We start from the raw sequence: 13246 nt of genomic DNA, 5'->3' as shown, positions 1-13246 counted from the left end.
TAAATTGAAATAACTATTTTGCACATTGCTTGAGGTTGCCAGCTTTGTTTTCCTGCCCAATCTCCTATGCCCTAAACATGCAGAAATTTCAGTGGGGCAGTTCTCCACCCTCCACCACTTTGTTTCCATGCCTGGCAAAGCCTCACCTGCTCAATGTCTTTGTGCGCAGGTTGGTGTTCAAGTGAGGGGCAGAGGGCCAAGGCTGGCCAAATTCTTAGTTTATACACCGACCCACCTGGACGACAAAAGTGGGAACTGGTCTACAAAAGCATATCCCACTATAAATCTGTAGGATTTGAAAATGCCACAAGACACTTGTTTTAATTGGAGTTATTTTTCCTTTTCTTAAAGCAGTTTATTGTGAGAAACAGTTGCTGTTGCCAATAACACCAAAATGTCTGAAACTGTGTACAGTATATGTGTAAAGCACCTCTACCTCTCTTTCAAATCAGAACGAGTGAAAGCAGTGGAGGTCCTGTGTGAGTGTTTGGAGGCGGTTGGAGGATGGATGGTGGCTAATGGATTAAGGTTGAATCCTGACAAGACAGAAGTACTGTTCTTGGGGGATAGGGGGTGGGCGGGTGTGGGGGACTCCCTGGTCCTGAATGGGGTAACTGTGCCCCTGAAGGACTAGGTGCACAATCTGGGAATCATTTTGGACTCACAGCTGTCCATGGAGGCACAGGTCAATTCTCTGTCTGGGGCAGCTGTTACCAGCTCCATCTGGTATGCAGGATGAGACCCTACCTGCCCACAGACTGTCTCACCAGAGTGGTGCATGCTCTAGTTATCTCCCGCTCAGACTACTGCAATGCGCTCTACGTGGGGCTACCTTTGAAGGTGACCTGGAAGCTACAACTAATCCAGAATTTGGCAGCCAGACTGGTGACTGGGAGTGGCCACTGAGACCATATAACACAGTCCTGAAAGACCTACATTGGTTCCTAGTATGTTTCTGAGCACAATTCAAAGTTGGTGCTGACCTTTAAAGCTCTAAACAGCCTTGACCCAGTATACCTGAAGGAGCGTCTCCACCCCCATCATTTAGCCAAGACACTGATGTCCAGAGCCAAGGGCCTTCTGGCAGTTCCCTCACTGTGAGAAGTTACAGGGAACCAGGCAGAGGGCTTTCTTGGTAGTGGCAGCTGTCCTGTGGAATGCCCTCCCATCAGATGTCAAGGACATAAACAACTATCTGACTTTTAGAAGACATCTGAAAGCAGCCCTGTTTAGGGAAGTTTTTAATGTTTGATGTTTTATTGGTTTTTATTATTATTACGGGACGCGGGTGGCGCTGTGGGTAAAAGCCTCAGCGCCTAGGGCTTGCCGATCAAAAGGTCGGCGGTTCGAATCCCCGCGGCGGGATGCGCTCCCGCTGCTCGGTCCCAGTGCCTGCCAACCTAGCAGTTTGAAAGCACCTTCGGGTGCAAGTAGATAAATAGGGACCGCTTACTAGCGGGAAGGTAAACGGTGTTCCGTGTGTGCTGTGCTGGCTCGCCAGATGCAGCTTGTCACGCTGGCCACGTGACCCAGAAGTGTCTCCGGTCAGCGCTGGCCCCCGGCCTCTTAAGTGAGATGGGTGCACAACCCTAGAGTCTGTCAAGACTGGCCCGTACGGGCAGGGGTACCTTTACCTTTTATTATTATTACATCTGTTGGGGGCCACCCAGAGTGGCTGGTGAAACCCAGCCAGATGGGTGGGATATAAATAAGTTGGTTTTTTTTTATAAGATTTTTATTGATTTTTTACACATACAAAAGACAATACAAAACAAACCACATACATCAAAAACATACCACAAAAATTTGACTTCCCCATACCTTCCTTTCACCACATCCTTATTTTACCATTTTTTAAGCAACCCTTCGGTCAATTTTTAATCAAGTCTCTTTTAAATTTACATAAGATTTAACATTTACAGCTGTAATTCTTTGTTTCTTACCCCTTAACATCTTATCAGTCCACAATTTTACAGTAGTTTTTAAGATATATTTTAAATTTTCTCCAGTCCTCCTCCACTGTCTCTTTCCTCTGGTCACGGATTCTGCCGGTCATCTCTGCCAGTCCCATATATTCCGTCACCTTCGTCTGCCATTCTTCCAGAGTAGGTAGTTCTTGCGTCTTCCAATACTTTGCCAACAAGATTCTTGCTGCTGTGGTTGCATACATGAAAAATGTCTTATCCCTCTTTGGTACCAGTTGACCGACCATGCCCAAGAGAAAAGCCTCCGGTTTCTTTGCAAATGTCCACTTAAGGACTTTCTTGATTTCGTTATAGATCATTTCCCAGTAGGCCTTAATCTTTGGGCAGGTCCACCAAAGATGATAAAATGTGCCTTCAGTCTCATTACATTTCCAACATTTATTATTGGGCAAATGATAGATCTTTGCAAGCTTGACTGGGGTCATGTACCACCTATAGATCATTTTCATTATGTTCTCTTTCAAGGCAGTACATGCCGTAAATTTAATGCCGGTGGTCCATAACTGTTCCCAGTCAGCAAACATAATATCATGACCAATATCCTGTGCCCATTTAATCATAGCTGATTTCACCGTTTCATCCTGTGTGTTCCATTTCAGCAGCAAATTATACATTTTAGATAAATTCTTAGTATTGGGTTCTAGCAATTCTATTTCTAACTTTGACCTCTCCTTCTGAAAGCCAAGTTTCCTGTCCTGCTTAAATGTCTCATTTATCTGACGATAATGTAACCAGTCTCGAACTTTATGCTTTAGCTTCTCAAAACTTTGAAGCTTCAACTTTTCACCATCTTGTTCTAAAATTTCGCAATATTTAGGCCAATTAGAGTCCATGTTAAGTTTTTTCACTGCCTTAGCTTCCATTGGTGACAACCACCTGGGGGTTTTGCTTTCCAATAAATCCTTATATCTATTCCAAACATTATACAGTGCTTTCCTAACAATATGGTTTTTAAAGCTTTTGTACACCTTTACCTTGTCATACCACAAATATGCATGCCAGCCAAAACTATTGTTATATCCCTCCAGGTCCAAAATGTCTGTATCCTCCAGAAGTAGCCATTGCTTCAACCAGCAAAATGCTGCTGATTCATAATAAAGTCTTAAGTCTGGCAGGGCGAAGCCCCCTCTATCTTTCGCATCGGTTAAAATCTTAAATTTTATTCTGGGCTTTTTGCCCTGCCAGACAAATTTAGATATATCCTTCTGCCACTTCTTGAAGCAGTCCATTTTGTCCAGGATCTGCAACGTCTGAAACAAAAACAACATTCTCGGCAATACATTCATCTTGATAACAGCAATTCGGCCTAACAAGGAAAGTTTCAGCCTAGACCATATATCTAGATCCTTTTTCACTTCTGACCAACATTTTTCATAGTTATCTTTAAATAAGTTCACATTTTTAGATGTTAAATTTACCCCCAGGTACTTAACCTTTTTTGCTATTTCCAACCCAGTTTCACTTTGAAACCTATCTTTTTCTTCATTTGTTAGATTTTTTTCCAACACCTTTGTTTTCTGTTTATTTAATTTAAATCCTGCTACCTGGCCGAATATCTCAATTAATTCTAGAACTCTTTTGGTACTAGCTTCTGGCTGTTGCAAGGTTAACACTAAATCATCTGCAAATGCCCTTAATTTGTATTGTTTAGCTCCGACCTGTATTCCTTTTACCAGCTGGTCGGGATATAAATAAGTTGTTGTTGTTGTTATATGCAATATTTTTTTTGTAATGATGTCTGTAGCAACCCCTGTCCAAAAAAAAATACTAGATTGTGGCTTGAGTGTCAGGTGTCATGTTCTGGACCAAAGTCAGATCCCACAGAGAAAGCAGCAAAACTTGGAGGCAACTTAGAATCATCATCTAGTTCAACCCCCTGCAGTGCAAGAATCTTTTGCCCAACGTGGGGCTCAAACACACAATCCTGTTATTATGTTGAAGCTTGTTGGACTATGGAGGGAGCACCTTGCTCCATGGAGGCCGAGATCTTTTGAAGCCTCTGGCTCCAGGCTCCTCCTCCAGACTTCACCCCTTGTAGAGGACTTCAGAGCCCTAAAGGGCCAACCTTCTGACCTTCTGACCTGAAGATGGCCATGCCTCCTCCTCCTCCATTCCATAGCCTCCTTCCTGGTGTGCCCTCTAAGCCGCTAGATACATTGTGCCACAGGTGAACATGCCAGATTTCTTTGTTGTCATTAGAAAGGTTATGAAGGGAGGCCATGCTTCTATGGAGCCTTCTGAGTCCTGTGCACCATTCGATGTTTCTCCATCAGTGCTATTGTCCACACCTTCTGTCTTCGCAGAAAGAGCAGAAGATGGTCCAGATTTTTCCAGTTCTGCGGGATGAGCTGTCAGGCCACCACAAGTAAGATAATCAATACTGTAAAGCCAATTATGGTGCACAAGTCACGGCAACTGGTTCTTCAAACTCTGGGTAAGGTGCCTGCAGAGGTCTAGACTCTGGCCCTACAGACCTCCCTTGATGGTCTGGGAGGGTCCTTTGGGGACTCCTGTCCAACAGCCTCAAGTGCAAAGGTCTCCCGTCTTCATTTCTGACCCCTGACCCAGACGTGGCTCCCCATCTGGTGCCCCGGCAGTCTCCGACTTCATGTCCAGATCATGGACTGGCTGGATGCAGAGGAGTGGTGGGAGGCACCATCTGGGGAACCCCAAGGAGCCCCCGGGGGAAGAAGGCTCAGAGCCAGGGGACTGGATGATGATAAGTGGTCAGAGGGGGAAGAGGGAGAAGACTGGGAGGAGGAGGTGGTGTAAGCTGAAGAGGCAACAGGGCTTAGTGAGCAGGAAGAGGTTGTGGCAGAGAGCAGTCCAGAATCAGAGGCAGAGGTGGAGGCTGGAGAGGAGGAGGGCCAAGAGGCAAGCTGCTGAAGAAGCCAGGATATCTCCCCTTCCTGCTGTGACCAGCTCCCCTCCACCCTGGTCTCTCAAAACCCCAAGAGGAATGAAGAGGGTTGGCCAAAGAGAGAGAAGACAAAGGAGCCTTAGGTTGCTAGGGAAGGAACCAGGGAAGGAACATTAGAGCAGTGTTTCCCAACCTTGTGCCTCCAGCTGTTTTTGGACTACAATTCCCATCATCCCTTGCCACTGGTCTTGCTAGTCAGGGATGATGGGAGTTGTAGTTCAAAAACAGCTGGAGGCACAAGGTTGGGAAACACTGCATTAGAGAATGGTGGGAAGGTGGGGACCTTCAGTCCTCACAACTGCCTCATTGATGCAAGACCTACTGGGAAGAGTTGCCATGGTCAATAGGCCTGTGCTGTTTGGGTATCTTCGTGTAACTTCACTGACACCGGGGGTCTTAGTGCTGACCTGTTCCTGACTCTGGCTCCTGACATAGATTCAGGAATCCTGACACTGGGGCCAGGAGTGGGGAGCCTCAGCCCCAGGGGCTGAATGTGGCCCCCCAGGCATCTTTCTCTGGTCCTTGGGACTCTCCCCAAGCCACAGCCTGCCCCCATACACCCTTCATGATGACTTTTGCCTACCCACCCGGCATCCTTGAGCCTGCCTGGGGGGGGGGGAGACAGGCTGACTGCACCAAGGGAAGTGTATGTTCTCTGCTCCACTAAGCTTTGCCTCTGGCCTTGTGCACTGTAGGGATTTGGCCTCCAGAAGGTTTCTTAGAAAAGAATGTGGCCCTTGAGCTGCAGAAGGCACCCCATTGCTCTCTTAACCTAAAGGAAGCAATTGTAGTCTTCTTCTTTTTTAAAAGGAAAAGGAAACAATCTGTGCAAGCTCTCGAAAGTTCTCTGGTGGAGAGGCCTCCTGCTCTCGCTGCAGCGCATGTGTGCATTTTAACAGCATGACAGGAGTGGGGCTGTTACTGGAGCAAGCAGGAAAGGGGGAGAACATGCCCAATCCAACCTGGGTTTCCGTTTGCAAGGCTGAAATCCAAGGATTCTCAAGCCCCACTGCCAAGTCCTGAGACTCAGCCCAGGCTGTGTGGCTGGGGGATCCCCAGGGCACTGTCAAGTTCCTTTTGCCAAAGATTACAAAACATCCATTTCCTCTGACCAGAAGCTTTGCTCCCTCGCGCTCTGACAGATACCCCCATCCCGTCCCTCCCTGCCTTGGTTCATCCCCTTCCTTCCTCAAAGCTCCTCCGTGGCCTCTTCCTACTTCGTGGTTGTTTCTTAAGATGCAAGGAGCAAAGGACTTTGCAGCTGGAGGAAGGTAGGACGCAATCAGAAGAGGGGGGGTGAGGGGGCAGCCACACAGAGCTTGGCTGTTGCTTCAGACCAAGGAGGAAAAGAGCAGGGGGAGGAAAGGGACTTTCTGCACAGCACACACATAAAACGGGCCGGGGGCCCCACCCCACCCCCGCTAATCCTGGTGACTGCAAGCAGAGCAGAGAGGCTGGTATGTCTCTAAGTTGCCAGGCACAGTCCATCAAACAAATTATTATTTGTGTGTATCACAAATGATTAGTTTGATGGACTGTGCCTGATAGCTTAGGGACATGATGTGTACCTCATATGCTCTTTTTTTGGTGACGTGATTCCACTCTCCCTCTCTCCCTCTCTTCCCCTCTCCCTCTCTCTCTCGGCAATTACTTTCCTAGGCTATATAGTACAGGGTGAGTAGTGCCCATTGAGATTGGCAGGGCAGAAAGGGTGATCCAGGATGGGCAGAGGCAGAGTCAATGCATTCTAGTCACACACACACACACACACACACACACACACACACACACACACACCCTCTTGCAATTCTAGTTGTAACAAGCAAAGCAGGCAGTTGGGAGCAACTGAGGTTGGTGGGCAGTTCCTTATTTGCCTTAATGGAGCAGCCTCCACTGTGTAGTGCATGGGACCTTAAAGTTCATGTACTGGTATTTCCATGTGTGCACTTTGCAGTCAAGATGTACAGGCCCAGAGGTTTAGCTTTTAGAGCAGACTTCATCAACCGGGTGCTCTCCAGATGTTTCTTCACAATTCCCATCAGCCACAGCCAGTCAAAAACATCTGGAGGGCACCAGGTTGATAAAGTCTGTTCTACAGAAACTGGGTAGAAAGCTCAACTCCAAAGAGTGATAACTCTAGTAACTCTTGCAAACCATTTTTGCAAGGCATTCCTCAAGGCCAAAAATAGGGACAAAATAGAGACAGGGATTTTTCCAACAATGTGTTCCATAAAATAGAGACCATGGTAAATAAGGGCAGCTGGAATGTCTGGAATGCATCAACCATGGAGATGAGTTGTGTGCTAGAGTTCTGTAAAGAGCAATGTCTTTAAAAGAGGATTTGACAAATTTGAGGCAGAGAAGGCTGTCAATGGCCGCTAGCCAGGATGGCTCTGCCCTGCCTCCATAGCTGGATGGTCATGGCTATCAGTTGCTGGGAGAGGGTTCTTGTGCTCAGATCCTACTTGCAGGTTTCCCAGGTGCATCTGCTTGATCACTGTGATAACAGGATGCAGAACTAACTGTTCATTGTTGAATAACTGCCCCACAATTGGATCAAAACAATTGCTCTATAAACACCAGATAGAATCTAACCTCCACATGGGCTATCAAATCAGAACCAATGCTCAATGAAGGTCGGGCTCACCTCCCCATAAGCTTTGTGCAAGCAAATCAGGAGGAACACTCTGGGGGAGTCCCATGAGAGGCTGAGGTTGTTTCATAGGGGCTGCATGCTGACAACCCAAGGGATCTCTCCCAGCATTGATGAGATCGTAGTTGTCATTGCTCACATGGTGAAATGGAAATTCCTGAGGGACATTTAAAGGAGCAATGCAAGTCATAGTGAGACAGTTGTGCTTAGTCACACTCCCCAGGAATACATCAGGAAGGCTGCCCTTTGGCTATAGGGTGAGGGAATGGTCTCAGTTTGATCATTTCCCAGCACACAGAACTTTCCATGGGGTTGGTTTGTGTGGCTCATCTTTCCCATCTGTTCCTTTCCTGGCAGCTCCTGCTATGGCACAGCCTGAGGAGCAGCTAGCAGAAGTTGGAAGCGGTGCTGAGCTCCAAAGGCTCTGGGACGGGTGCTGGCTGCAGAGGACGCCTTGAACTTCAGAGGCTGCACCACACAGGGTGAGTTTGCCACCTCCCTCCACTTTGTCTAAAGAAGTCTGAGGGATGTTTCCAGTGTGTGGAGTATTGGGCGCTGCCTTGGACCAAGTGACAATTGGTTCATCTGGTTTCATGTTGTTCACAATGACTGGCAACAGGGCTCTCTCCCAGTGGTTTGAGGGAAGGGTGTAGCTCAGTGGTAGAGGATCTACCAGGTCAGGCTGGGAGTGAACCTTCCCTGAAATCCTGGAGAGTCACGGCTAGCAGCAGAGTTTGTAACCAAATCCATACTTAATAAACAGAATACTGAATTAAAAGCTAAGCATATGGTCCTCCTGATAGTTTTAAATAAGTGCTATACAGGTAGAATTTTTCCAAATCTTTATTTACTGTATTTGTTACTTTATTACATATACAACAGTGGCTTCTATAATGCTGGACTTATACAACTAAAGTGGGGTGTACAGGGTGTTAGGAGAGGGGGTAGCACCTCTGGTGGGGGACACATCATGCTCCTTCAAGAGTAGTTTGCCCACCTTGTCCCCATCCTGCACTCAATTCTCACCTGTGGCTCCTAGAAATTGTCAGAATGTAACTGGAGCCACAACCCCAGAAATGGCTTCAACTGGCTGGCTAAGCAGGTGAGGTTGGCTGGTGGGTCTTAAACCCTTGGAGAGTTAGGGTCTTCCCTGCATGCAAAGACAGGCTCTGGCAGATGGAGCAAATGAGGTCAAGAGTGGGTCCAACGGTCAAGAAGGCGGTTTCTGCATGTGCTGGAGAGGGAAGTGAGGGGCACATGGGGCTTGTCCACCTGGGAAGGGAGCCCATCCAGGGGAAGGAAAACTCTGATCCTAAACCTCTGCTGTCTTGCGGGATATCTTTGGGAGAAGGAAAGGCTCAGGAGGAAACCCTACAGAAATCCGGAGCGGAGTCCCTAAGACGGTTGGGTGGCACCTTGTACACCTCCTTCCAGCTACTACTGCAGCCCAGCTAGGTCAAACGTCTTGCTCTGCCTTCCTTTGGACCCCATCAGTGAGGCTGAGAGACAGGGAGGCCACCAAATACATTGCCCAGGCTTGCACCCAAGGGAGGTCACTTCAGTGCTGCCAATGCACCTTACCCCTGGAGGCGCACTCCATTGTCTCTCGAGACAGACAAATGCAAACTAGTATGGTATCAAAATATTTTTTATAAATAAGATTACCTGGTAAAAGCAAGCTCACACCTCTCATTGAGTTTGTGTACATACTTAGGGTACATATTTAAATGGCTTGTTTATAATTCTATTTGGGAATGATTCATGTTTTTATGCAGCAGCATTGTTTTATACTTTTTGGGTGTCTCGTGGTCATATTATAAAGTAGTTGTGTTCTGTGTTACAAAAGAAGCATTGCTGGGAGTTGTTTCTCCACCCCGCCCCCCACATATTTCTTATCAATAAAATATTTGGTGTGGTACCAGCATATATTTATTCTGAAAGTGTGGCCCAGAGCAGTGGCGGAGGAAGCTTTTCCGGCACGCAGGGCGGAGCATGCACACGCGGCAGCCTGTACGGACGCTGCGCCCTCAACCGCTGTACAGCCGGGGGGCAGCAGGCCATCTTGTCACACACACACCCGGGTGGCACCCGGGGCACGCCCCCTGCCCCCGCCTTCGTACGCCCCTGGCCCACAGAAAATAACTTTGAGACCCACTGACCTAGATGGGCCAGCAGGGCTTTTTGATGCCAAACATGAGAGCAGATGCCAATGGGCTCCACTGCACAATTTAAACAGGTCTTAGGATATGGATGGTCAGGGTACAGCATTTTATTTTATTTTACCTTTTGCCCTGCCCAAATTTATGGGTTGATCTGCTGTCCATGGGGTGCAGCAACTACCAAACTGGTCATAGAGCTGTAGGAAACTGCCTTGTTGAAGGAAGAGCTTAGGTCCGTCTAACTGAGTAATGATGACATTGGCTGGCAGCTGCTCTCAGGAGCTTCAAAGATAGTGAATCTTTTCCATCCTCACCTGGAGATGTTGGGAACTGAACCAGAGGTCTTGTGCATACAGAATGTGGACTCTACCCTTCAGTTATGGCCCAGTTCACCACCCACACCCCCCAAACCGCCATATACCCAGCACTGAACAGTCTGTAGCACAAATCCTTACCATCACCTGCTCTCTGATCCTTTTACTTGGAGATGTCAGGAACTGCATCTGGGATCTTTATCATGCACAGCACCTGCTCTGGCACAGCCTATGGCTCCCAGGGTCTTCTGCACACACACACACACACACACACACACACACACACACAGCTCCAACTAGGGATGGAGGAGAAATTCAATATTTAAAGGCAAATTTGCATTATTTGTCCCTTCTAAAACAACACAGCAAGATCCTTCGAAATACACACTTCTCTGAATTTTGCAGTACCATTTTTCCAGCCAAGTAATCTGCACAAGAATGCATATACAAAAATGGGAAAATGTGCTTTGCAAATTTGTATATTGGGCAAAACTGCATATAAAGGTCTGTGCTTCAGGGAAATTTCATACTAAAATGCTGATGAATTTTCACAAGGACTGCTTGAAAGAAATTTGTAAGTTCATGTGGAGGTGTGAATACCAGAATACCAGAAATCAAAAACTGAGAGAAACCAGAGCAGACATCCCTAGTAAACAGATACAATAAATTCTCATTTGGTGCTTCTTCATCTCTGAGTGTGTTGGCAACGTTTTTACTGTGGATTCCACACATCTAGTTAAAGAGCAAGCCAGGGGTCAGTCGTGTGTGTTTCTCTTTAAAGTTGGGCCTCAGTTTTGTGGGACGGGGAAGGGGGGGTGTGTGAGTTATTGCCACTTGGCAGAACTCCCTGTTTCTGAAAGCATTATGAAAACCTTCCCAGAGAGAAGCGATGACATTCTTGGGACGCCAGAAGAGCACTGCAGTCCTCCAAGAGCCAACCATTCTGCCTGCTGTCCTGTCATTTATTGAAGAGAATTGACTTGACCATTGTGCTCCATCTTAATCTGTTGCTACTTGGGCTTCATTACTTGACTATGCTTTCTTATTTTAGGCACCTCAAGCTTTTGCCTAAGGAGAAAACAAGGGTGATTTTTATTGCTGTTGCAAATAAAAATAGCTACTGATTTATTTTAAAAACCCTCCCACTGCCTCTCCCATTAACAAACTTTCTTTGACCAACCAAGACTTGAGAATCTCACTGATCTCATCTGGGGTCTGTGCCTTTCTTACTTTCTTCTGGTAGGGCAGGGTGGGCTTTTCCAAATTCTGCAATTGTGCATCTCTCCACATCAAGAAATAAGTAGTTTGGACTTCTAAAAAGAGGCAGGCAGCCTTTCCCAGCTCCAGGGCTACGTCTCCACCTGGGCAGCCTTCCAGGGGCCGCATGCTGGGGTAGGCAGGGCCAGAGGCAAACAGTGTGCAAGGCAAGAAACTTTGTACCACACAAAAGACAGAGGTTTCTTCACATATGTATCTCCATCCAAGTGAGCAAGAGACATTGTCACCATTCAAGGAAACATTCCAGCCAGGCAAAAGCTCCCACTGAGGGTGTGGAGCAGGGCAGTTGAGGGACATGGCCTGGGTTAGAGACCTGAGGGCCTCTGGTGCTCTGCTTGGTATTCCTTCCACTGCCACAAAGTGGCAGGAAGTTCCACATGCAGCTTTTGACAGGTGCAGTTTTCTGCTGCTGCTTCCCTCCCTCCACCAGCAAGCAGATTGCTGCTCTTCAGGACAGCTGTATGCACCCTCCTAATGGCATGTCCATCTATCCAGTACTGATACTTTGTTCCAGGACTGAAAGTTTTCCTAGGGCTGCAATTGCATTTTCAGGGGAAGTTTCAATTCTGGCATTCCTAGCTGTTGTACAGATAGAAACACTTCCTGCTAGGAAAATGAGGCGGCCTAGAGCACTGCTGTCAGGAAACACACAGGTGCCCCTCTCACAGGTACTTACGCATGGCACTATATGCACACAGATGCCCAAAAAAGAGCAAGCCGATTCCATATGAAGTTACCATTTTCTTTCGGCTGGATTCGTTCTAGTCCCTTTAACAGCAGCCGGCGCTGCTGGGTGTTTTCCTGGCATGGGGATAAAATCTCACCAGCTTCATTTGCACCTCTAAGGAAGCTGCTATATGCACAGAAGCAAAACCGTGAGAATACATTGGCAGCCCTATTTCCAAGAGCAAACCAGGACCGACCAGCCCTCACCGTGTGCTCCATACAGCAACTTATTTTATTTTATTTTATATTTTACCAACTCCACTCCTGTGCTTTTGATGAGAGATTTCTGTGACATATTTCTTGGCACCAAGCAGGAGGGCTTCAGAGAAGCTTCACCTGAGGAATTATTGCGTTATAAAGGCACAGGCGCTCCGCCAGAGAAAACATTGGTTCCCGGCGCAGTTAACAGAAGAGAACTGTAGCTCCCTCAGCTCGCTTCGTCTCCACGTCAGGAAAAGACTCGCTGGCTCAACTTCGATGTCTCTGGACTTTTATTGGAAAAAAGCAGAGGAGCACTGCAGTAGGAAAAGTTGGCAATTCCGGCTCCTACGGTTCCCTTGCGTCCCCTCTGCGCTGCTCCTGCGCTTGCAACGCGGCCGATCTTTGCCCTTCCGCACCTGCCGGCTGGGTCCGCCCCTCCGGCCGGAGCTGGGCGCGGCGCGTCCGCCTGGAGCTGCGAGCCGGCGACGCCCCGGCCCGGCGGGCGGCTCTCCCCGTGGAGCGAGGCGCCTTCGTGGGCGATGGGGGGGACCCTGAGCCGCCGCGGGCAGCCGCCGCCTCCGCCTTGCAGGCTGGACGGGGCCGGGTAAGTGCAGGGGGAGAGACTGGCAGGTGACCCTCCCTGGCAAGGGGGTGTAACTCCCCCACTGTGAACCCGGGACGGTTTCCTTAAGAGTGAAACGATGAGGAAAAGCTGGTGGGGTAGACAGGGTGGTGCAGTGGTTAGAGCGTCCGAGAGCCCACGAAGTGACCTTGGCCCAGTCCCTATCTCTCAGCCTAGCCCACCTCGCAGGGTTGTTGTGGGGATAAGACGGAAAGGGGAGACGTGTGCCCGCCCTCCCTGCGCTCCCTGAAAGGTAGTGGGATACAGATGACAAAATAATAGCTCCCCTCTTGTTCCGGTCAAAGCTAAGGCTGATCAGCCCCCTATGAAAATTGGAATTTTTGAAAAGCCCCGGGCTGCTCGGAGGGAGGCGTTTTCTGTGCATTAT

At 48.1% G+C, this 13246-nt stretch overlaps 1 protein-coding gene across 2 annotated transcripts in view; it reads left to right on the top strand.

Annotated features, from left to right (window-relative positions):
* Nucleotides 1–6043: 6043 nt before the first annotated feature.
* Nucleotides 6044–13246, top strand: part of TACC1 (transforming acidic coiled-coil containing protein 1) — a 97492-nt gene continuing 90289 nt past the window's right edge. The window contains exons 1-2 of one of the 2 annotated variants that reach the window (XM_077919546.1): nucleotides 6044–6176; nucleotides 7916–8040. Coding sequence is in view for 1 of the 2 variants with exons in the window: in XM_077919548.1 (XP_077775674.1) it covers nucleotides 12776–12840 (65 nt within the window). In the remaining variant the exon portion in view is untranslated. Of the gene's footprint in view, nucleotides 6177–7915; nucleotides 8041–12559; nucleotides 12841–13246 lie in introns of those variants that run through there. The other variant, XM_077919548.1, reaches the window with a different exon arrangement.

The sequence above is a fragment of the Podarcis muralis genome, chromosome 15 (genome assembly GCF_964188315.1).
Source record: "Podarcis muralis chromosome 15, rPodMur119.hap1.1, whole genome shotgun sequence".
Lineage (NCBI taxonomy): Eukaryota > Metazoa > Chordata > Lepidosauria > Squamata > Lacertidae > Podarcis > Podarcis muralis.
The sequence above is the reverse complement of the archived record's forward strand: the minus strand, read 5'-3'. Positions and strand labels throughout refer to the sequence as shown.